This window comes from Dermacentor andersoni, chromosome 1 (genome assembly GCF_023375885.2).
Source record: "Dermacentor andersoni chromosome 1, qqDerAnde1_hic_scaffold, whole genome shotgun sequence".
NCBI lineage: Eukaryota > Metazoa > Arthropoda > Arachnida > Ixodida > Ixodidae > Dermacentor > Dermacentor andersoni.
In genome coordinates, this window is record NC_092814.1 from 71,293,933 (window position 1) to 71,318,740 (window position 24,808).

Sequence of the window (24,808 nt, forward strand, 5' to 3'; positions counted from 1 at the left end):
GTCAAGGTGGTTTTTATTCCATGAAATTTTCAAGGCATGGCTAACTCTCCACGAAAGAAAATGCGCAGGAGGTAAGTAAGTTTGGGCACAAATACCTGCTTTGCTGAAGTACATTCGATACAGAAATTCAAGCTTCTTGTCCCGTTGGCGCGTGTGCAATTGGTCCCACTGCAACTTGTCTTTAAGGGACGTGATGTGAACGTAAGAGTCAGGGATGTTCAAAACAAAGCCGGCGACACTATTCTGGGCATATTTGAAGATTTGACATCAGTTGTTAAATTAGGCATCCGGACCTCGCAAGCGTATTCTATGATTGACCATACGTTGCCAAAATATAAAATTTCTTTAACTTTTGGTAGCGCCTCATAAAAGTTTCAACGTAGAAAATTTAGTGTTCGGAGGGCTTTGGAAGAAACGTATTGTACCTGTTTTGTCCAGGTGAGATTTGGTGTGAAATTAGGCAAAGTTACTTATTCAGTTCTGTCGAGGGGCACACTTCCTAAAAAACATTGAGTGAGGCTTGATATACGCTTGCGAGTAAATGAAATCTGCTGATATTTAGCAGTGTTTAGCGACATATTCAATTTTTTGCGCTATGGCTGTATATAATTGAAGACTCCTTGAAGAAATGACACGCCGCTTGCGTGATTAATACTTTGATACGCCATGCAATCATCAGCCTGCAAAGGTACTTTGCAAATCGACGCTTCGACTAAAATGTTTTAAACCAGGTAGAGCAACCCACCGAAGGGCTAGCAAGCCTACAAATATAAAATTTAAACGCCAAGAAAAATAAAACAAGAAATAACAAAGGCGGCAAGGAATAAGATATCAGATAAGTAAAGCGTAGCCTATCATTACTGAGTAAAGTGGGCAGCATAGCCATACTCAGAGCCCGCAATATTTTCTGGATATACTAACGGGACTTCTGTCTGTTTTGCTTTCATCGATGCTTTCTTAATTCTTTGCATTTCCCCCCCTACCCCTTTCTCTTCCTTTTACTTTGTGACGCGAGTGCCGATGGAAACGCCCCATAATCTATGGATGCATAAAAAAAAAGAAAAAAAAAGAGGTCAAGCGCTACATGTTTGACCTCCACTAACGGCTTCGGTGGTGCAATATATGGTTAGAATACCTGCATTGCCAGATACACGCCGCGGCCACTTGGATGTGTTCTCATACTTTACACTATTGAAGTTTCTGGTATGTTTGTTCTCTGACTGACGTTGGTTAGGGCTTAAAGCACATAATATTTTCTACTTTGTTCTAAAGGTCTCACAACGCTTCGTTTAAGAGAAAGCATAGTAAACAGCTGCACAGGAAGTATGGTAAAGAATGCACAAGAATGCATAGTAAAGAATGCACAGGAAGCTGCCCGTGGCGTTTTTCAGCGAAGCTCTTAAGGGCTAGTTCCCCCAGGATCGTGTCCGTGTGTAGACACAAAACTCCCCATACGGGGGCCAATCCTGAAAATAGTGCAATACCGGGCCGACCCACGGCGGAGGTAACGCAGGCGTTAATCACTCCCCACACGTGGACCGATCCCGAAGATAGTGCAATACCGGGCCGACCTGCGGCGGAGGTGACGCAGGCGTTAATCACTCCCCATACGTGGGCCGATGCCGAAGATAGAAGATAGAATGCCGGGCCGACCCGCAGCGAAGGTGAAACAGGCGTTAAGCCCTCCCCATACGTGGACCGATCCCGAAGATAGTGCAATGCCGGGCCGAACCGCGGCGAAGGTGAAACAGGCGTTTAGCACTCCCCACACGTGGGTCGATACCGAAGATAGTGCAATGCCGGGCCGAACCGCGGCGAAGGTGAAACAGGCGTTAAGCACTCCCCACACGTGGGTCGATACCGAAGATAATGCAATGCCGGGCCGAACCGCGGCGAAGGTGAAACAGGCGTTTAGCACTCCCCACACGTGGGCCGATCCCGAAGATAGTGTAATACCGGGACGACCCGCGGTGGAGGTGAAGTTCGCCATTAAGGGCCTACATACACAGCTTCGCTGGTCATCTTTCTTCTGGAAGGGCACTGAGTCTTTAAAACGGTTTATTTCTTCATTTACTTCATTGTTTGGTGAGCCTGTAGGTAATGAACCCCAGAGTTCTTCCCGAAGTTAAGAAAACCGAGCCAATGCACCACTCTTTTCGGTTGGTTGTTCTCTCAATAACGGCGTCATGCCTATTTCGGAACTGTTCCCGCTGTTTATTTTCTTTCTCTCTCGTCTAACAAACGCACATTGCATAACGCCTTTTGCATTCTAACAAATGGTGGTCAATAACAAATTCTCATGGATGGGTAACACGTTCTTACATAGGAGGCTCGTTTCAGTCGTTTCCAGTTGTGGAATAAAAAACTACCAGAATCATCCTGAGGATTACCGACACTACACGACGATCACCACCACCATAGGACGAATGAGGATAGAACCTATGCTGAAGTTTGTAAATAAGTGAATTGGTGTAATGCTGTACCATGCTAACCTCCTGTTAACGCTTTCACTAAATACGAACTAACTTTTCTCACAAATTTTATTTCAGGTGTTAGTAAAGCAATTTGTGATACTTTGACGCTTCCCCATCTGATGGCGGAAGCGATAGGAATGATGGCGTATGTTCTCACGGTGACAGTATTTGAAGATATCGACATGTTCTGCGTCAAAAACTTACCTTTATTAAGCTAACTATAAGTTAACGCACGTGTTCTAAACTCCAATATATCAGAATGAGGTATGAGACAACACAAATGCTCTGTCGCTTTTTAATGCGATAGCCTTGTAGGCGAATTTCGCCCACTTTGGAGGGTATCTAACCGGAAATATGTGCCGATCCCGAAGGAAGTGCAGCCTAACGGAGCTTCTCAAAGCACTCGTTGTCCCAAGGGAAGAATGTTAGAAACTGACACGTGACGCACGCGCCGAACGTTTCAAAGAACAACTTTAGCACTAGAAAAAAAAAAGTGCAATCGTGGCCTAATGGCTAGATTAGTGAGTTGCCGTGCTGGAAAATGGAGGTTCGATCCCACCATCAGTCACGCATTATAGGTGGTCTTCACACACTTTGAAGATATCTAACAGAAAACTCGAGAGATGTTGAGCATACGCGAGCGGCGTCACAGTGTGCATGAAATCGCAAGTTTGTAAGAAATACGAGGCGTAGAAACGTCCCTCTGATAAATGAGTGTGAGTCGACCAATCTCAATCCAATCAGACATCCAATCTCAGTATCGCATACTGAGAGAGAAAGCGGTGCTAATAACTTGCTTTCATGTTTTTTTTAAATGTCTTTTTCTTGTTCTATTTTTTTTTTTTGAACTTGCTCTTATCGCTTGTATCCCTGTAACATCATTACGCAATTATACGAGCACGTTACCATTCGCTGCTTTGTCTTTTCTCCACTTGTAAAACTCACCCTGTTGGGGTTTCTGACATATTTTTTTCACAAATAACGTTAATCGTCTGGAAGGCTAGATGGATCCGCTGTTGCATTTCCTGCCCTCGCACCACCCTGGTTTCTTTTTGTAGTGTCTTCCTTGCATTTGTAGTTGAGTCCCTGTAGAGGATGCTCTGCTGCTCGCTTAAATGTAATGCAAGAAAGCCAAACTTTCTGCATGTATTTATGTATATTTAAATGGAATGGTCTTTTTTGTTTGATTATTTTTTCCTTCTCTCAGTCTGCTATGATGGGAATACAAATATTAAAGGCGAGCGGGGAAAAAAATGCAACGACCTTTCCGAGTACATTATACGCCCGAGTAAATGAACAGAGGGTTACTACGAGCAGTCTCGGTATCGCGCAAATTGTATGTGCATTTTTTTCAAGGCAATTTTCGGAATGAGAAGAGCCCGTAAAACGTTATCTCAGTTTTCTTTTACGAATAAGTATGCTATCGGCAAATGTCATTTTAAGTATGCAGGAAATTTTTTGCGGCGAGTACTATTTTCACAGCAAACAAAGCACATAAGCTTGGAGATCTGCGCTTAACTTGAAGTGTGCATAACGCGGCCGAATTTTTCAGTACTACGTCGTGTTATCACGCACAAAGGGAAAGCGGAATTAACTAGGTCGCCTGGCTATTCTCGCCGAACGACTCCTGCTTCAAAACACTACAACAGAAAGTGCAACAGGCTAGAGAGATTAATCGGAAGCCACAGCTTGCAGGAGGTTCTCGTGGTAGTCGCTGCGCGTGATTGTTGTGCCGGTGGCCAAGGAGCGCTGTTTTGAAACCACCTGCGCGGGGTGTTCGCGGGACCCAGGGAGAGGAGGAAGTTCCTGGAAGTGGAGAGCGCGCGCCGAGACCCTCCCGCAGGTCGGCGCTGCTTCGGAGCGTGCGGGTGTGCGCGTGCGTCAAAGGTTCAGGAGCCAACCAAGATAGATTTACTGCTCGCTCCGGGCGCGAACGCTGGGCCGACGCGTCACGGCCCACGTGACGGCCGGCGGGCCATAAAAGACCCGGTCGAAGCTACACGCGGTACACACAACGCACGCAGACCGTTGGGCGCGCGTTCACGGCTCCTCTCCCCGCTTTCGCGTGGCAGTCGCGCGCGCTTTGTTTTGCCTCGTGCGGCGCATGGTGGCCGCCCTGTGATCGGGGCCGCCTGGAGGAGCAACACATTGGACGCTGTGCCGCGCACTCTGCCGGACTGCATTTGTCTCGGGAGAGCGGCGGTCGCGCGGAACCTCGGCTGCCGAGGCTGACCGGCATGGCCCTGGAGAACGCGGCGCGTCGCGCGTCACCAACGCGCACCACGGCCCGGCCTTCCTCGAGCCAGGGTTCGGCAGCAGACAGCGAAATCTGCCTGACGGGCGATGGGGTGGGCGGCGTCGCCGCTGGCGGCCGTAGTCCATCGAGCCAGCAGCAGCGCAGCCCAAGCCACAGCGTCCGCAGGAAGCCACGTGCCTCCCCGCACCGATACCACGGCAGCCACAGCAACGGCTGCGCCTCGGCCACTGCGTCCCCTCTGCGGGACGCCAGTGTGAGCCGGTCCCAGTCCATGCGCACCACACGCCGGCCTCACTCGCTGCAACGCCACTTCCGCGACCGAATCGCCAGCATACCGGGCGACCTGCTCATGGTGAACGGCGCCAACGACTCGCGTGGCTCGTCCAGCAGCTCGCTGCCCTGTGACGACCCGGCGGCTGACGTGCAACGCCTCAGAAACTTTGCCGTCACCTCCAAGGGCGTCGTGAACCGCGGTGACTCTTTCCGTTCCAAGTCGCGCAGTACGCATAGTGTCGCCTCGAATGGCAGCGGCCACAAACTCGCTGTGCCGTGCTCATCGGACGCCGGCGGCGACGCGACCAGCGAAGCGTACTGCGTGTGCGCATCGTTGGACGGAGACAGGCGTGTAGTCAGCTCCCTGCAGCAGCTCATTGCCGAACCCGCGGTGCGCACGGACCGGGCCACGTTCGCGCTCGCCTGCCTCGAGCAGTCCGGCCCGAGCCTGTCCGGACTGCCGCCCGAGGTCGTGGTCACGAAAAGCGCCGATGCAGCTGACCTGGCCCGCTACCGAATCCTTGTCCTTGGTGCCCGAGACGTGGGCAAGACGTCGCTCATCAACCAGTTCATGACCTCCGAGTACATCTACGCGCACGACAGCTCGGTCGGTGAGTGTCACACTGTGCGGCGCCTCCTACTTGGCGGCGAAGGGCACGTTTCAAGCGGCGCTGTAACGCCATTTGAAAGGTGTCCTTCGTCGTTTCCTTCCCGAACCAAATCGTTCTTGTAACTAGTAATAAACTTCGTTATTTACTACCTACCGATCTAAACCGAACCTCTTTAGAGGCAGCGTCTTGGCTATCGCTGCACATATCTTTTCTGCAGTGTAGCCTATAAGATTCTGACGAGAAGGCAACCACATCAGTTACAATGAAATTTGCGGGATAAAAAACCCCTACGCTGCACACTGACATTTACATCTGGCCATCAAAGAAAGATAACAAGCCTGTCTTTTGGAGCATGCCTTCACCATCTGCCTGTCAGAGGAATTGCACATTGAAAACGCTTTGGGCTGAGCGCAACTGTCAGGCTTCAAAACTAGAACTGTTGAAGCGCTCTGGAGAGAGAGAGAGAGATCTAAACAATGAAGCATGCTAGGGCGATTAAAGAGCATAGCTTTTGGTTGGCAAGCCTACACTGGAGAATTCAAAAAATGGGCGGATAATGGTCAGAGAGACAGAGGGAAAGAAAAGTTCGAATTGTTCGCACTATGAACAGTAGCAAAATAGTGCATGCTGTGCTCTTTTGCTGTTGGATGTGTTGAAGCAAGCTGGCGAGGTGTAAGTGCATGAGATGGGATCTTTGTAGTGTAGGTTGTTTTAAACTTTTGAAGTGGCGCAAAATTTGCGACTCTCTCCTACGAAGTAGTACCGTTGCAATCAAATCCACCTAGCTGTGGCCTGGCAGCTGTCCCTGCTGACAGATGTCAAGTATGATATTTACTGCCTGTCAGAGAAATTCCTATGACATTTAGGCTTACGTTAATCATGAATGGTGAAAAGCAACAACCACAACGGTGGTGTAAAGGAAAGTCCTTAACTGCCCTCTTACTTCACTACGAAATTACAAATGTCTTATAATACAGATTTTTGATCTATAGATCAGATCAGAACATTCAAGCAATATCTGTCGTAGAGATACAGGCTTAGAATGAATTAAATATCTTCTCATTTCTTTATATTGCGTGTCTGTGTGAGTGAGAGAGATAGAGAGTGAGAGAGAAAGCAAGCATAATTAGTTTTGTGCATTCCGTTCTATACTCTGAAAATCCTGTCACGAATAAACACCAAGCAAAATTTGTTGCATTGTATAACATTATTTGCAATGTACGGGTATCAGTGTGGCACAGAAACTGCATTGCTCAAATACAGAGAAATATTGAGCTGGACTTAACCCATTAATTAGTACTATATCTATCCCTTCATCTAATATCTTGCATTCAGTAGTCGGAAATGTCGCGGAAGTATTTTCTCATGTTTTTTTATTAACCTGTATACAGTCTTTTCCAGCTAAACATATCGCCGTGCGAATTCGCCCAGTAGTACATATTAGTTACAGACATTTAATCTTTCTCTGTGGAAGGTAAAAGTGTAGCAAAACAATTTGTTACTCACTGAAACACTGAGCCTCCTTAGATGTATACAAAAAGTGCTGGTTAATATTAAATCGCTATTCGTAGGTACAGGCTTTGTAACTAGCGAATGTAAAACCCATTCTGAGGACAAGAGACATGGTACATGGGCCATTCTAAGCAGTTACTGAACGTTTCAGCTATCCAATATTACAAAGCATATTATAGGGCAGCAAGGTTAGCGTGCGCTTGCACTTTAGTTACTCGAACATTTTTCTAGTGGTGTAGCACAGAACTCATTGGAGAGCATTCGCCGAGGCTTGTCCCGATTTAATAATAAATGCTCATTCTGAAATAAAGAATGAATAAAAATAAAATACCGTGACATAGTTTCCGACTGCATGAGCTGTTTGCCTTCTGCATGGAGGCAGCGGAATATTGAGATAACCGTATGTTTTGAATATCACGAAACTGATGACAGTGCTGCCGCATCCTCCTGACGTCACATTCTGCATCTACTCTACAGCCTGCGAGAGAAAACTCCGAGGGACACCTTAATGGCGATGTACTTTCATGGCAGCGCAGGAATTTAGAGGCTTGACGCTCGCTTCACGCTGCGTCTCGACCAACACGCTAACTGCTTCAGACGTCCCAAATTCCCTGGCGTGTACTTCACTACTTGCAGTTGCGGAAGATAAAATAAAAAGAAAAGCAGTTAAAGAAAAAGCAACCGGGTGAGTGGCAAGAGCAACACTAAATGAACCATTCCATTAGCTACAAAACCCTAACTTATTGTGTGCTGAGGGAATACGAGAGAAAAGGGAATCCTCTTTGTGAGTCGCGCAGGTCTTCCTTCTTTCCAGAAAAGCAGAAAAAAGAAAGCTGTATGTTGTGATTTCTTTTAAGCGCGAACCATTTTTGAGCCTGACTCGTCCAAAATGTCGCTGTATTTGTACACTCTCGCCAATTTCAGCGACCACCCAAAGCCTCACCATACTCTGTTCCTTGCTGGTTATCAAACAACACAACTAAAATCAAAGCGTAGAGGACTTTGTACATCAGCCAGGCGACGTACTTAACAACTTTCGATCTTGAGGTTGGTGCTGTGAGCCTATCATGTTGACTATAGGCTTTGAGCTCACCACCACAAGAGTATTTCTCGACGAGCCGCCACTGTTTGTGAAGCACGGCGAGTTTAAAGCAAAAAGTGCGGACGTCGGAGGCGGCGGTTATTGATTCATTGATGGGGTTTAACTTAGCTCGAAATGTGTGGCCACAACTATGGCAGTGCCTTCCTATGGCGCACGGCTTTTTTCGCTTGAAGGGCACGAGGCTTGCGGTTCCTACTGAAACATAGATCCGATCTTTTATTCAAGGACAACACTCCGTTGTTTCGTCTGACCTCACTGTTGTGTCACTCCAGAAAGTAACGATGCTTCGTTAAAAAGTTCTGCTATATATATATATATATATATATATATATATATATATATATATATATATATATATATATATATATATATATATATTTTATTCTTCGCGAATTGTTTGTTCTGTCACATATGCATTGCTTGCGAGAAGCGGAGAGAGGAGGAGACAAAGGAGAGGAAAGACAGGGAGGTTAGCCAGTGTAGGTACCGGCTGGCTACCCTGTGCTGGGGAAAGGGGTAAAGGGAATAAAAGGAGAAAGAAGAAGAAGAGGAAAAAAAAAAAAAAGAAAATTGACACAGTAACGCGAAACTACGCGCTACAACGTTCAGAGGCGGTCGCACAATTCACATGTCCTTAAAAACTTCAACAAAGCCCTTAAGGCCTTGAGTGCCGAAGCCCGTCTGGACCAGTGTCCTAGAGCTTTTTCCTCAGTAAAGGGGCGATTGCCCAGTTTTGCGAGAGCGGTCACGGCGAGAAGCGGAATATTTCCAAGTAGCACTACGATAGAGAACCTTATAAGGAGCTTAATAAATTACAACAGTTAGAGGTTATAGCATGTCAATACAATCGGTACAAACTTTTGCTCAGTCTGTGTGCAGTTGTGTATTTCGCTCATGTTGTTACGGACAGATGTGCGAACAAGGGGTTTATTTACACTATACGAAGCAACAACAAATATGACGGACTGGGTGGTCGGTCGGTTTGCCTTTATGACCGGAACACACCTCGTCCTCTTTCTTGTTCTCTACGCTCCAACAGCTTCTTTTTGCATCGACTAGATAACGGGCTCATAACAATGTACCTCGGAAAACGCTGCCAAAGCATCACATATGATGCTCGATAGAAAAAAAAAAGAAGGATTCTTAAGCCGTGTGGAAAACATCGGTAGAGGGTACAGCTGAAATCGTCAGCGTAACAGAGGTTCCGTTGAAAACATTTCGATGTACACAATGTAGCGATTCCTTTCGTTTGATTCCATTCCGTTCGTAATAGAATCGAGCGCTCATGACTGATTATGGCCGATCCTGGTGGCAGCGTACAAGCAAACATCGCTCTGACCCCTGACAATGAACGGCAAGGAAAATAATTGGATTAGGACATTTATATTATTTCGGACCACTTGTCTGAGGCGCAGGAGCGGTGCGCACTGGCGTGCGTCAGCGGCTTCAACGATATTGCCCCACTGGTTCGAGACATTGTTTATTGCACATGCTCTGCCAAACGAGCCAGCCTAGCAAAAGGAATGATGGTATACCTTCGATTGATAGCCTAGCCCGGTTGAGGGACTTCTTTCCTGTGTGCTGGAGGATATTATAAGCTCGAGCTAAGGGACGTATTGAAATGTTGCTTCTGGGCACGTGCTACCCCAAGAGGGCAGGTCAATTCTATACTTGCCCTATTAACACCGGTATAACGCAATGATTTTTGTTCGCTCGATTGTTTTCCTTTCTTATAGCGCAGGCGGAGTTCTGCTCGGTCAAATGACGAAGTGCAAAAAGGAAAAGAGTCGGAATAGGATCGTCTATTCCGGTTCTTTTTTTCTGAACGAGTTCCGATAAAAAATTCAACAACCTTTCAAAATAAATTTTGCGCCCATAGTTCACCTGTTTCCAAAAAGACCGGCTCAAATATCGCGGCGAAATGCGTTGCTTTTCTAGTTGACATTTTCCCGTAGTTTATATTGTACAGTGAGCAAACCTGTTAACTGGAGCAGCAACGCCTGTGACTGCAGATGTTTAGTAAATATTTATCGAAACTGATGCAACACGCAGAGCTTTAAGCAAAAGGTTATTCTTTGAGTACTGGGGGACTTTAGTTCTGCAGTAACAACTTCCTGTATGAAGCGATTAATTTAAAAAAGTGATAATTCAATAAAGTTGTTGTTGAATCTTATTGGCACGCATAGCGCTAACTCTGACGTCCGCTGCTACTATAAATCTTGGTGAGTAACAATCATCATTTTGTCTCGAATCCCCCGTTCTTGATAGTTTGAGAGAGTCGCCGCTGAAACACGCGATATAAGGCAATGCTCGCCTGGACCAGCTACCTTCCTTTCGCTTGTTGTCGATTGTGTGGCAACACTTCGTCGTTTCAAACGTTTCCTTATTAATTTCTTCTCCTTTTCACAGCTTCAGAAAACTATACAGAGCTGATTATTTGGAGTCTTCGGAACAAAGTTCGAATTAATTGTAACAGTTTGACGCAGTCCATGATTATGCCGTTTTATGACAGTGCATGACCGTTGTATATGACACTATTCGCCAACATGTTTGAGGGAACTTATAACTTAGCGTTTGAGAGGAAGGATGGTCATTCACCCGACTGTAACACGCAGCTACAAATGAAACAAATACGGGTTCCTCAGAAAAGGAAGCTTCGCAGCTGAATAAATTTTGTCCTGGTCTGGGAACCGAAGCCAGGACCAACGTCTTTCCTGGGCGGGCGTTCTAATATCTTCGAAATAAGGAAGCTAGCAGATCGCGGGGCGAGGCCGAATTGAGAGTAACGACCGAAAAGAGCATGCTTAAAACTCTCAAGTTCTAGCTGTACTCAGCTGCGTGCACTCTCCCGTATGAACGTTCTGCAACCATGTGGGGCGCTTCGTTTTGCGTCTCCTCGTCCTTGCATAAGTGCACTTGTGAACAGCTTTGCGTTTCGATAAACAGCCCTGAGGGTTTAACGATTCTTCACGGGAAATAAAAATTCTGATGGCAGTCTTGTATAGTGAGATGTGCTAGTACTCGAATTTCACTACGTTCCGTTTTTCAAGGCAGCGTCATTAATTTGCACCTACCTGCCCATATGCTGCCCGACGATAATGCAGAATACGCAAATCAAATAAAAACTACACTTCAGCTCATGAAAAATAAAGACTGGGAAGTGTTTCTTCTCCTTTAGTTTTTCTCAAGCAGCGGTGTTAGCGAAACGGAAAAGGTTGCGCTTGACTTGGCTGCTTTCCGGCAGCTTGTGCTCTCTTTCTTATGGCTTATTTATATTTGGGCAATGAAAACGTGAACTTTTTCCGCGGCAATCAAATTTCGCATCAGCGCTTGCATTCAGTAGAGTACCGTGGGCGCGAACGCTGTCAGCCTCTCGAGTGGTATCGAGTTACAGGTTTCCGCGGAGCGCTTTACGTTCGCTTTGAGAAGCGCGCGGCCCCGCTCTGGTCAGACTGCCCCCATCGCAATAAAGTTGATCGCCCCACCACTCGACAGAAGCACCGGTGCGCTCGAGAAACGCGGAGGCAGCATGAGCTGGAAACAAGAACATTCGAATGTGCATTGATTAACACTGTTCAGAAGCCTCGTCTCGAGACGCGCTAACAGAATCCTAATACTCTCGCCATTCATGGACGAAAGATTTTCTGGGAAATGCGTAGTGCACACTGAATCACACCATCAACTATTATTTTTCTTGCGCTAATTAATGCAGGCGGTCGTCGGGCAGATGAGAGAAACGATACTAACGACGAACTCAACAGCCGTCTAGCGAATGGAGTGTTTCGCTTGACTGCACGCTTGTTAGATGAAGTCTCTCATCCCCAGGATGATAAAAGGCTCGAAAAGATGGCAAGACGTGCGGATCAATTGGATACACTGCATTGTAATCAGCGCGGAAAATGGCGTGGAGGATGGAGCAGGAAGACGGGACCAGCAAAACTTATCAACCCAACGTTTAACAATAGGTTATATGACCTTTAGCAAACGCCAGCAAGGAGCGCGTCGGGCGCGTCGGGCCCTTTGTCTCGAACACTTATTCTCTAGTTCTCATTCTGTACGGTGCCTGTCGGGCACGCGTATTACTTTTTCGCTACTTCGAGTTACTCGCATAATTTCGTCTCGTATAGTTATCGCATGGCTGATTCGTAAGCGTGAAAATGGTTGTACTGACGGGATCGGAGTTTCACGACTAAATTAATTTGACATCACTGGGCCAAAAATTGAGCAGTTGTTCATTAAAGGGTGGAGATTATGGCTCCCCATGAACCGAAAATAAGATGGTCTGCTTCAATAAGCGTTTAAGATTACTTACTATAACCATAAATATTGTTATGAGATGGCCTATTATAAATAAGCGTTTTCCTGGCAGAAAAGGTGCTTGGAGTCTCTGTGGAACTTTTTCACAGCACTCGTGGGCCTTGCTCAGTGCTTTGCGCGCACCGCCGAGACACAATTGCTGCGCCGGAGCCGCATGCAGGAATCTGCGCAACCGCTTGCGATTAACCCTTTAAAATAATCCTTCTCGACTCGCTAGTACACTTCACATTGTTTATTGTACGCGCAGACGTGGTCTTCGGTATATATGCGCAAAGTTTTAAACAGAAATATCGAACTGTTTACTTGCAGCAACAATTCTACAGCACAGACTGCTCGAAGGAGCCTATTACGCGCCACCACAGCCCTTTACAGATTTTCTGCGGCTCCCCCAACGAAGCTACAACTTTGCGATCTCTCCAGCACATTTCTTATGACACACTTCATCCTGCCAAAGTTAGTCTCAAGTTGCTGAATAGTTCGTAAACGGCAAATGTTTTACTCCTCCGACACCGAGAAGTTAGAGCTGCAATTGGCAAATTTGATAATTTACTACGGCGCCGCCAAAGTACGCCGAGTATCGCAGGTGCTGAATGCGTCGCACCTGTATATGTACACTCTTATCAAGGCAACCTTTGAAAATGACGGCAGTTTTGAAGATAATAACCACCCTGTAGCTTTACATAGTTTTCTGAACCTTGTATAATAGTTCAATTAAGGTTCTTCACGTCCACTGGTAACACAGGCCTGACTAAAATTTACAGCAGTAACATATAGAGAACTGTCGGTGCGTTGTAACTGGGCGTACACGCCGCTGAGCGCCGATATTAGCTATAAGGGCAACTGGGGCACGATACCTTTGTCGCTGTTACTTATGCGAAGGACACCCACCGTGTTTGCGCTTTGGTTATTGCGTGCTTTTCCATAAAGAAACATCGGCTGACTACTAGCTTCGCGGCACGGCTGCTATCATACAAGCCAGTTATACGTTTATCATGGACATGTTGCTCTCACCGACGCACCTGTTGCATAGGGGCTGCATCGAGACCGGGGCAGCACGTATACAACTGCTGCAGTACTTAACCACTCAAAAGCAATCACGATGCGGTCGTGACGGCGCTCATTTTCCGCTCAACGAAACCCAGCTGCCAATGGCGGCTTTGATCTTATATGAGGTAAATGAGTCCGTCATGGCGAAAATGTGCCCTAGAATGATCGCAGTATCCAGACAAACTCAGAAAAGGGCGAGGCGTTTTGCAGGGCGCGCAAAATTTACCTGCTTCTGTCGAGAGGTCACGCATAGTAGGAATTGAACTGCTACTAAAGCTAACAAGGATGAATATTAAGACTATTAAGGCTAGTAAGAACGGATATGAATGCCTCGTTGATTCTACAGCATGAAACTGCCTCAGTAATGTTTCTTTAAAAAAGAAAGAATTGGAAAGCCATTAGCCGTATTATCTAAATTAAACATGTGTTGTAAACCTGTACGTCCACAGCCAATCTTCTTCAAGCTTTTTCTGTCACGGCGTCTTAATACAGTTTCTGAATTGACTTCCATGATTACACTATTATTCCTGCCGCGCTGTTTCGTGCATTATTTTCTGCGCGAATGAAGTGGTTCATGCGGATCGAGGGCCACTATTTACCCCCTGTTATGTTTTGCCATTGGCCTCACGACGCGTCCTTCAGCGAAGCGCTCTCGACGCTGAAGGATGTGACTAGCTGCCATTCCAGAGCCAATTCCAACAGTCGCGTTTCCAGGTAAAACGCACGCACTTACATCAGCAGTCCGGAAGACAATCGCGGAGTCTTGATTTCCGCGCCTCGGCAATTGGGCGAGACACCCGCGCAAGAACGGAATTGCATGAAACAGCGCCACCCACGTCACACGTCACCGTGCGCCGGAGCGCCCTACAATCGGCTTTGCAAAAGCGGTTAAGTTTAGCGCCACGGCTTCCGGCTTGCCCCTGAGATGGCGCGCAGCCGGCAACGCGTCTCCGCAGCGTGGCATCGTCGCGAACATCTCGTCTGTCTGCGCGAAGATCAAGTGCTTGCAAAGACGGGCAGAAACCCATCCTGCGCGGCCGCTTTCCCCTGACGAAGCCGCGCCACAAAAAGATTGGTCGCGCTCGAGTTGACTCTTCAGCGCCTGCTCCGTTTGTTTTCCCGTGCTTTTGTGTCTTCGAGGGGGCTTATCGCGCTCGATCGTCTGCCCGCTTCGGGAGCTTTCTCTCTCCGGCGCCGGCAGTGTCGTAACGCGGCAAAGATAGCCTCCGCTAATTGAATGTATTCGGTTGGCTGATGAACTTTCGCGGAGCGCGATTGCTGGAGGCACCAGGCCCCCCCCCCCCCCGCAGGACTGAATGCTAAATAGAGCTGTCGCATTCGTTGGAGGCCCACCGAGTTGAAGACAGGCGACACTCGCCTGGGCCGGCTCAAAAGCGTCATTCGAGGAGGGACAGTACGAGCTGAAAAGTTCGTGCTGAAAGCAGCCAAGGGCGCACGGTTTGCGTCATCTGGAAAATGTGTAGTATGGCGGGCTCGAGCGACAAGGAGAAAGCTAACCTGTTCGCGATGTCCTGCTCTTTGTTCCGAGTTAGTAATGAAGTACTGCTCTCTGCTACGCGCATACGATATGCGTGATAAGGGCGCCCCATTAATTAGCGTAAAAGCGTCGCATTTTTCCTGTGCGAGCGTTCCCCCGCCTAAGTCGAGAAACATTGCCCGGTAACTCCGAAGACGCAAGATAGCAAACAACGCACTGCATACTGGGAACCTTACACGGAGATCCACAATTTCGATGCAGAAGAACACTTGTCTCTCACGACGACCTTTAGAGATAAAGAAAGAAAAATTTAGGGGTAGCACTTGTTTAATGCAGAACGAAAGAAGTTCCTTCTTGCGCCCGATCCGGGAACGGCTGACCCCGTGAACCTCGTTTTTCGATAAATGAGGGCGGCAAGAAAAGAGTACAGGAGCGACGAAAGAGATAATTGATGTTGTTTCAGATAAGGCTCAAATACGGGTGCCGGCCTTTCTTTAATTGTCCCGTTGGCAAGCACGCACTGACCATGTGTTAATGGCTAAATAGAACCCTGAAACGGCGGGCGTAAAATTAGAAGAGGATGGTGCCTCAGCCGGATTTCTTGATTTTCCTTGAGGCAGAGTGTACTCTCGCGTCCTTATTTTAGCAGCGACGCAAAGAAATGACATCATGGCATCGTCTCGCGTTTCAACAGGATCAAAAGACGGGGCGTGTCGCCCCAGGCCTTGAGCAGGGCTTTGGCCGCTTGCTTAGGCTATAACGTCAAAACATTATGAACGCGCAATTTTTGCAGTGGCTTTAAGATAACGCTCGGTTGGTATGCTTATTTTGATGAGGCTGGAAAATTGACAAATATGGCGACACCCCCTTCTCCCCAAGCAATAAATTGTTTAATAATTAAATAATGAGAACATGAAGGAAAATGAAGGCGTCGCAAACTGTGATATGAAAGCGTCGCGAACGGGCTTGAACAGTGAACAAATAACATTTTGAACAATTAGAGCTATAAAAAAAATTTAGAAGCCGTAAAAAGGAACACTAAAGAAACAAGGCACTGCATTTTGGTCACTATAGTTGCGCGGGCGAAAATGTAGAGTTATAGCTAAACCTGCTGCGACAGCAACCTGTCAGAGACCTTGAAAGTTGATTGCACATTGAAAATATTCCTATTTCGAAAATGTCGAAACGATAAGAGGCATGTTATAAAATGGAATGTTGTGACGTTCGGAACGTGCTGATGCTGCTACAACGGCCGTGTTCATCTTGACCAAAGATGACACTCCTGGTACCTTTATTTTGCCCTCTTTACATTATTGCCGATAAAAAATGTTATCTTGCTACACCAGTCGCTTTCTGACGAATAACACACCCCGCCTCGGGTTTCACAATGTGCTCTTGTGACTAATCAATTCACATACTCTTATCGGGCAACCGCATCTGTGTTAACCTTAATTGACGTGAATATGCAAGGAAGGGTTCGCCCCATATAATGCCGACGGTTACTCCCCATCACATGCGCATCATATACTTAGCACTAGTATCATTAAAAAAAAAAAGAAAGTCTCAAGCAGGCGACACACGGTACGATTCGGCGTCTGATCCGACGTGCGGCGCCGCATGCTCCGGCATGCGGCATATACGACGATTCGGGGCACACGGTGCGTGTATCCGAAAGATTGAGCGGCGCGTAAGCTCCGCCCAGATCCAGCCCCCCCCCCCCCCCCCAGCTTGACTTCATAGCCACGTCGAGAAACGCAATATAAACAACTCTGCACAACACTGCTTCGCTTTACGCGAACACTGTCAATAAAATTATGCCACTGCGAGTGACAAAACACTTCACGACATCGCGTTGTCCACTGACGACTCCGCTAACAGCCAGCGATAGGGCCGGTAGGCCTAGCTAGGCAGACGCCGCGGCCGACGGTGCTTACGATCCAACCCGAGCTCGTCGAAGAGCGTTTATGTTTGCCAAAACAATTAACACTGTACACTTAGGTAGCCCGTAATTAAATACAATTGGTTTACTCGACGCAGTCGTTGCGAAGGGCAAACGTGCAAGCGAAGCGAGCAGCCTCGCTCAGACGGTCGGTGTGTGATATCTGCCCGCGAAATGTCCTCGCGTCGCAGCTCCCGATCTCGCCAGTAGCTTAGTGCTAGTGTACTAGGCGCTGCTTTGCATAACAGGCACACGTTCGAGATAATTTTACTGAACTGGTAACTGTTTCGTGTCGGAAACAAACTGCAGCAGGCAAGGAAAAAAAAAAAAAAAACACTGCGAGAAACCAGCCAGCCAGCGCAGCCTCCGTGGAGGGAACGTCAGAGAACGTCACATGCCAGCCGCGCTGTCATTGGCTGCGTCCAGACAACGGTGCGGTTGTCGGACGCGTCGGATGACGCCGGACGTCCGATCCGGCGCTTCGGCGCGGCAAAACACCTCGATTCCGGCTGCCGTTCCGGCGCGTCGGACGCCGGATCGGACACCGAATCGGACCGTGTGTCTCCCGCTTCAGACATGTAGCAGGTTGGTGGAATTCCGGCAGAAGCTACACACTCAGCTAATTGGTTAGTGCATGTATCCAGTAGACACGTTGCTGTTTGCATAATTATTTACACCCGCCGCGGTGGCTCAGTGGCTCTTCTGTTCTGCTGCTGAGGACATGGGTTCGATACCCGGCCAGCGGCCGCATTTATGCAGGACGGAATGCAGAAAACGCTCGTGCACCGAGGTTTCTGTGACTCGTTAGAGCAGCCTAGGTGTTCAAAATTAGTTTGGATCCCTCCATTATTGCGTAACTCCTAGTCCATGCGTTTCTTTCGCTCATTAAACTCAATCAGTCATTGGGAATGTTGACATTAAGTGACAACAGTGAGCTTCTTGTAGAACAGCTTGTAGAAGTAGAACAGCAACAAAAAGATAATATTATTGTATGGACGTAATTAATAGTTCTGCGGAAACCCGCAAGGTAGAGAGAAGTAATTAATGAAGGGAAATTGAGACATCCACCCCATCGTAGCAATTGCTACAAAGGAAAAGTACAGGTTCCTCGAAAGAAAAGCCTCGCAATTGAAGAAAAATGCGTCCTCGTCCGGAACCACCGCCTCTCCGGGCCAGCCGCTCTACCATCTAAGCTAACCAGGCGGCTAGCAGATGGCAGGGCGAAGTCGAACTTATGAACTACTCGAACCAAAGGCAAGGATTTGACGTAATAGTAAACCCGCAAGGCGTAGAAAAGTAATTCATAAAGGGAAAATGAGACATATATCCCATCGTAGCAATCGCTACAAAAGAAACCCCTATGTTTTTTTTTTTTTTTTTTTTTTTGGTAGCAATTGGCTACAATGGGGTGGATGTCTTATTTTCCCTTGATTAATTGCTGTATTGAATTTCTTGACATCTGTTCTTTTTTCTTTTTCGTCGTGCTTCGTCACACATTATTTGTTCACGTTTCGAAAAAAAAAAAGAAAGAGCAGAAATCCCTGCAAGCCCTCTGAACGCCAGAATAGCCTAGCTGCCAAACAGAATGCCATGTTGAGTTCCCGACGCAAGAGTGCAGGCTGTCATAGAGCATCAGTAAAGTTTTCCCTGAAATCGATCACGTCGGGTACATGCGAGAGGAGTCTTTTAACTTGACGACCGACTTAAAATCCAGCTCCAACGGCTGTTCCTGCACTTGAATGTACACAAAGTGGGCCTTTCTCATCAATTATTGAGTGTTGTCCTTCTGTGCCTCGTGATCATAACAGTAGAGGTCTCCTTTGTTATGAACAGCTCTGCTTTATTTTCCATTAACCGGTTTCGTGTTGTCCGGTGAAGTTTAGCCTCCTACCTTACCTTTGTTCGACGCAAGGGAAATAAAAGTGCCTTGCTATCTCACCGGCGTGCTTATCGTTCACTAGCAATCAAACATGCATGGTAAAAAATGTTTCACGCGCAAGAATGAAATATGTACTGCGCATTCATTACTGCGCACCTACGTCACTTTTATTAAGCGGTACGTACTGCTGCCCCTAATTCTCTCTCCATAGCTCCGTGTAAAAAGCAAAAATACAAGCAAAAACAGCATCAGGACAGTGATACATTACAAACGCTACGCCGGCTCAGTAACTCAGTCCCAGTAACTTTCAGATTTATTGCGCTAATCTTGCATCCTGTATATTCAATTCTTCTGCAGCGATTTCTCTCTCTCTCTCTCTCACACACACACACACACACACACACACACACACACTTACACACACACAAAGCTTCCGTTCTGCTGGATGAAACAGCAAGTTAAGGTCCCTACGCTTATTTTCTCCTCATCTCGAACCTATCGTAGGCCAGCTTCACAATTTCATGAGTGCTGCAGCCTGCATAGAAGCAATACGTCGTAAAGCTAAAGCTGTGCATTCGACTCACTATGTCCGGCGTTGTAAAGATCAAGGGGAAAGGACACCTGAAGGGCGCGTGCTACCGTGTTCTACGTGAGTGAATATGATAAACAAAGGGCCTGCAATCTTCGTTTGCCTTTACTGCGGCGCCAGAAACAGGGAATTGTTCTTCGTTATTGTGGCCCATGAAAAAAAAAATTATAAGTGAAGGGACGAAAAGTAGGCGAGAAAGAAGGAGCAGGAAATTAATTACAGTAAGATAGATAGTGGCGTTCACTGGCCGCAACGAGAATGCTCGTGAGCAATCTATCCACTATATTCGGTGCTGCGAGTGGCCAGACGCTCCTCGCTACGCTGGTTCTTTTGAATGATCGGTCAGTCTTTGCAACGCGCTCCACAGTCGTCCCATTAGAAGGGAATGTCTGCCATCTTTTCTTTGGTGAAATGCTCGGTGTGAAGGCTTATAACGCTTCCTATTGCTTTCCTCACACCTTTGAAGTGCCTCGTATTTCTATGTGCCGCTAACCGTTTTATCTATCATTCTCCGTCCCTTAGTGCAAGTTTACAAGCCAGTTATGACCATGCGGGTGAACTAAATTTCTTTTGTTTTGCCAACTGCACTCTTTCCTCACGCTGCCAAGCTGCCAAGTTGAGGTATCTTCATATTTTATCAAGCCCCGATCTTTGTGAAAGGCACACTAGGCACGAGAAATATTGCTTCGTAACTCAGCGATGAATGAAACGAGGCCGATAATATCAGGAGAAAACATTGTGGCGTTTGTTATATCCATCGCTACGCATATGACTTGTTCTAAAGTGAGGATAGACACAAAAGAAGTGATGTTCGAATTTGCCTTCCTTGCATATAGCTGCAGCGCCCGAAACATGGCAGCAGTCCTCGATTCTAAAGCAAGCTGGGTTTTTCGGTAAAGCACACCGTGTCGAGCGCACGCAAAGTGATGTCGAGATAAATGTAGCGTTCGTTGAATGCAAGTGCGATTGCCAAGTTGCAAACGATCGACATTCCAAAAAAAGTGGTGGCCGCCATAGCTTCGCCCAATGATGGAAACATTATTTGCTTTTCGCAAAGTTCCGGGACCAAAAAATGACGAAGCGTAAGACCCTTCAAGCCCAGTTGTCACAGGCAGCACTGTCAGCCCTCCGAATACAGAAAGTAAAATAGTCTGCAAGGCCTACTTCTAGCCATAGCCGACAAAGAGCAGTTGTCTCGCCTCCGGAGAGTCCAGATGTGATTAGAAGCGGGGTGAAGGAGGAGCGAATTCCTGCTAGTCTGGTGCACTTGGAGCTGAATCAGACAGGAAAGAGAAGGCGACCGTTTAGTTTTTTTTTTAGCTGAAGCCTGATTACAGATGTGATGGAGTAATCTAACGTAACTTAACTTTAACCGTAACATACCTTAACAGAAACTTGAATAGCGAGAAAGGCACTTGAAATGCGCATTCATCGCAGAACATTTTCTCAGACGCTTGTTCCGCGAATCTTTTCACCATCCCTGTGTTGAGTACGGGTGTGCTACAAGAAAAGTGTACGCAAGCACGGGCACACTTGCAGTTTTGTGCACACGCACGTGTGCGTTCAAAGGAAAACGTCGGACAAAAAAAAAAGAAAAAGAAAGTCACTAGCGGCCTTGTGCAAAGCTCTCTATCACAGAGCAAAGAAGAGAGTTGCAACAATTGAGTTCATTTATGTATAGTAGACAGAGTGAAGATGTCATTTTAGTGCTTTCACATATACTCTTCGCAGGAAGGCTTATTGAATCTTCAATGCTCACTGGTCGAATGAAATTTCATTTGCGCCCATGTCCGGCTCTGAAAAATGGATGCGGAGGGTATTTTTCGCATCAGAAATGTCATGCCTATGCTCCGTCCAGAAGATAGCCCGTCCTCATGCTGGAGGAAGAAAAATAAGAAGTCATAATAATATTTACATGTCTACTGCTACAAATCTCTGCATTATTGAATCTAGCCCTGAAATCCGACGACGGCAGGAATCAAGCATGTAAACTTGGTCGAGATACGCAATGTATGTACATTCGTTCAGAAACGTCAGGCACACGTCTCTTTGACAAAAACGATTGACTGATAAATTTTTTTATGCGGATGGAGCTTATATAAGTTTACTAGAGGTCCGTTTGAATAATTCCAAAAAATAATGAGCTGCATTTCCCGCAATACACCATTTTACCAAACTATGGTGTTCAGCACATTGCTAAAATAATTACTTCACCGCTGGTGCCCTGCTCCTGGTTACGTGCATGGTGAGACCTGCACAGTAATCGCTGTTTTAACAGTGTTTTGGCGGCCATATTCTGGGACGTTTGCATTGCGGGAAAGCCAGCTTGGCACTTTTCAAACGTGTCTATTGTTGCCGCATTGAGGCAGCTATAAGCAGCCGCCTCAAAGGGCAATCGAACAATTTACGCTAGAGTGCCACAAAGCTCGCAGTGCTGGCTTATGGAGAATGCGTTGAAGCAAAATACCGGAAGTCCACTAAAATGACAAGGTCGTCGTCATCGAGAAACTTTGGCTTTTAAGTATAGGAAGTCTGTTAAAATTTTTTTTGATTAAGTGCAGCGTGAAGTAGTATAGGCTTTTCGAAGCGTCGATGTAGGTGTATAGAGGCAGCCCAGTCTTAGGCGAGAAAGGCGTAGCACTTGAAATACGCATTGATCGCTGCTATGCTTTCAATCTCTGACACTGCGTATACATATACGGCCACCACTGTCGCAGGTAAAAGAAGGATCGGCTTCTGAGATTGCATGAAATACCGAGGTGTGAGTGAAGCCAAGAACAAAGCAAAAGTTCTAGGCAACATGGGGGCGTCTAAAAGGTTTCCTCTATGTCGAGAGGGTCGACAGAGGACGGGGAAGCTCGGCGGCCCAAAAATAGTCACATTCGTGCGAAGCCAGTGACATGGGCTGGACCGTTCCGAAAAGCTTTAGATTGTTGCATTTCAGTCTTTTTCTTCAGAAGCGTGAAGAGCGGTACCTGAACTTTGCAAACGCCTATTTGCTCGTAAGCCATGCTAGACTTTTTTTTTAGTGTTCGTGCTTTTGTTTTGCAGTTTTTTTTTAAAGTGGACGGCACTCCATTTTTTCTTCGGATCTCCAGGTTGTTGGCAACGCTGGTTCTTACTAAGCATCTAGAAGCATGTGGGCGTACTCTGAGCAGCGGCGCGGCTATAATATGCGCGAGACACGGCCACCGGTGCGAGAATGGCAAAACTTATTTTAGAAAAACCTGAGCGCAATTACTAAGCATCACAAAGCAATAAATAAAATCACCCGACCTCTCTCACACGCACGCAAACACACACACACACACACACACACACACTCTCTCTCTCTCTCTCTCTCTCTCACTCACTCACTCACTCACGCACGCACGCACGCACGCACACACACGCACTGATGTGTGGAAGTTGGCGGCAATATGCTGTTGCCCGCATTTTTAATTGCGTCCAAATAAAAAATCCGATGCACGTAGTGCCCAGTGTGGAGTGTGTAACATGTATTATGAGAAGATTGCAAAAAAGCAAACAAAAAAGAAATTATATACAATGGAACAATACAATAAAATGCAGGAATGGAGCAAAATAAGCACGTCATTGCTTTTTATGTGATTGGGTTGTGCCAAAGTAGCCAGCAGATATTATAAGAGTAATTCGGGGCACGATGAGGTTCTTGTTCTCTAATTTAGCGCTTCTGCCCTGACAAATTTGCTTAACATCAGCGAAAGTCATCGCGCTTCGTTTTGCTTTCGCGCGGGATCTGTAAGATATGCGTGTACCATTTTATGACCATCATATTTTCGACATAAGATGAACCCTATAAAAGGAGGCAGGATCACATATAAAGAGCAGAAATCAGGAATGATTACGGCACTCAAAAAAATGACGCGCAACGGATTTACTTGTTCGGAGGAACAGTGACGAGCGGCTCCGCATATGCCGACCATGTACGTTCCATCTATAAAGCTAGCGTCGTGCCCTTCCTACACACAGTTTATCGACTCTGTGAAAGTGATAAAACTCTGCGTAGGGGCAACGTAATGCCGTACTGCTGCCAGATTTGTTATGCTGTTTCGTTATACACAACACCAAGGGTGAGATGAGGGAAAAAAAAAGGAACCAACCGTTCAACGACAGCGTGAGTTAGAAGTGACGTCAAAAAGAACATTATATACAGCGGAGCTCATAGCATTACACCGAAGCAATAGAACTGCGTCGCCTGTCAGCTTTGAATTGCTGAATATGCTCAAGTAAGAAAAAACAAGTCTCTGTACAATCGCCATGGCCAATTGGCCCTGTAAATTGTAGATGCACAAACTAAAGTGAAAATGACGTAACGCCTGGCACGTTAAAGATGGTAGCGTTCCTACTTGATTGCAGGCAACTAATGCGGTATTCATTTGATTATAGATAACGCGGCAAACAGGGAAATTCTTAATTATAAAACGCCGAGATAAAGTTGGTATTTCTAGGAAAAAGACGCACCCGAGGGAGATGAAAGGGTTAATTTAGCGAAAATGCCCACAAATAGTGAGTGTAAGTAATACAAGCATAGCTACAACACGCCGTTAGCCCTTTCTAGTTTGGCAAAGGCCGTAGACGAGTCGTAACGCAGCCACCTTCAATGTATTATAGCGTTTGAAGTGGCAGTCAACAACTTCATTGAGTATCGTAATAGCAACAAGGCCGTTCGCTAGAATGGTAACTATTTTAGGTAACCACGCATAACGTCACTAGCCACTCACGTGGTTCCTCAATATAGCCATTGGTTTCCAGCGCACCTAGGTTGTTACAGCCTGACGGTTTCATTAAAGCGCGAGTTGCTCCATGGCGAACCGGTTGAGTGCGAGCGCAGTATAGCACTCGAGAGCGATAATCCGCGCGTACAAAAAAAAAAAAAAAAAAAAGAAACAGCGATAACTGCTGCCACTGGCATCGCTCGCGGTGTCGCCACAGAGAGCCTCAGTGAGGCAATGCAAAAAAAAAAAAGAAAAGTGAAACCGCTCACGCAAGAATGCAGCTGCTCATGCAATTCAGATTTGCGCGAAATACGGTTTGAGCAGGTACATGTTTGTTGACTCGGCCTTGGTGGTAGGAACGTAGGAGTCATGAACATAATTTAGTGTCCGGACAATCCCAGATGAGACGTGGGCGCATTAGTAAGTGTCGCTGGCTTGTTCTGACCATACTCTACGATATTTTCTTAGTTTTAGCAGATAATTGAATTAAACCACAGTTAGTTAACAGGACAATAAATTGAATATTATTGACATCGATTATTTCATGGAAATATTTTTGAAGCATACCAGACTT

General features: G+C 46.5%; 1 protein-coding gene across 1 annotated transcript in view; it reads left to right on the forward strand.

Annotated features, from left to right (window-relative positions):
* The first annotated feature begins 4,248 nt into the window (after positions 1 to 4,248).
* LOC126543094 (uncharacterized) overlaps positions 4,249 to 24,808 on the forward strand; it is a 78,033-nt gene continuing 57,473 nt past the window's right edge. Inside the window, exon 1 of the mRNA XM_050190236.3 lies at positions 4,249 to 5,615. Coding sequence (XP_050046193.1) covers positions 4,712 to 5,615 — 904 coding nt within the window. The 5' untranslated portion in view covers positions 4,249 to 4,711. The remainder of the gene's footprint in view (positions 5,616 to 24,808) is intronic.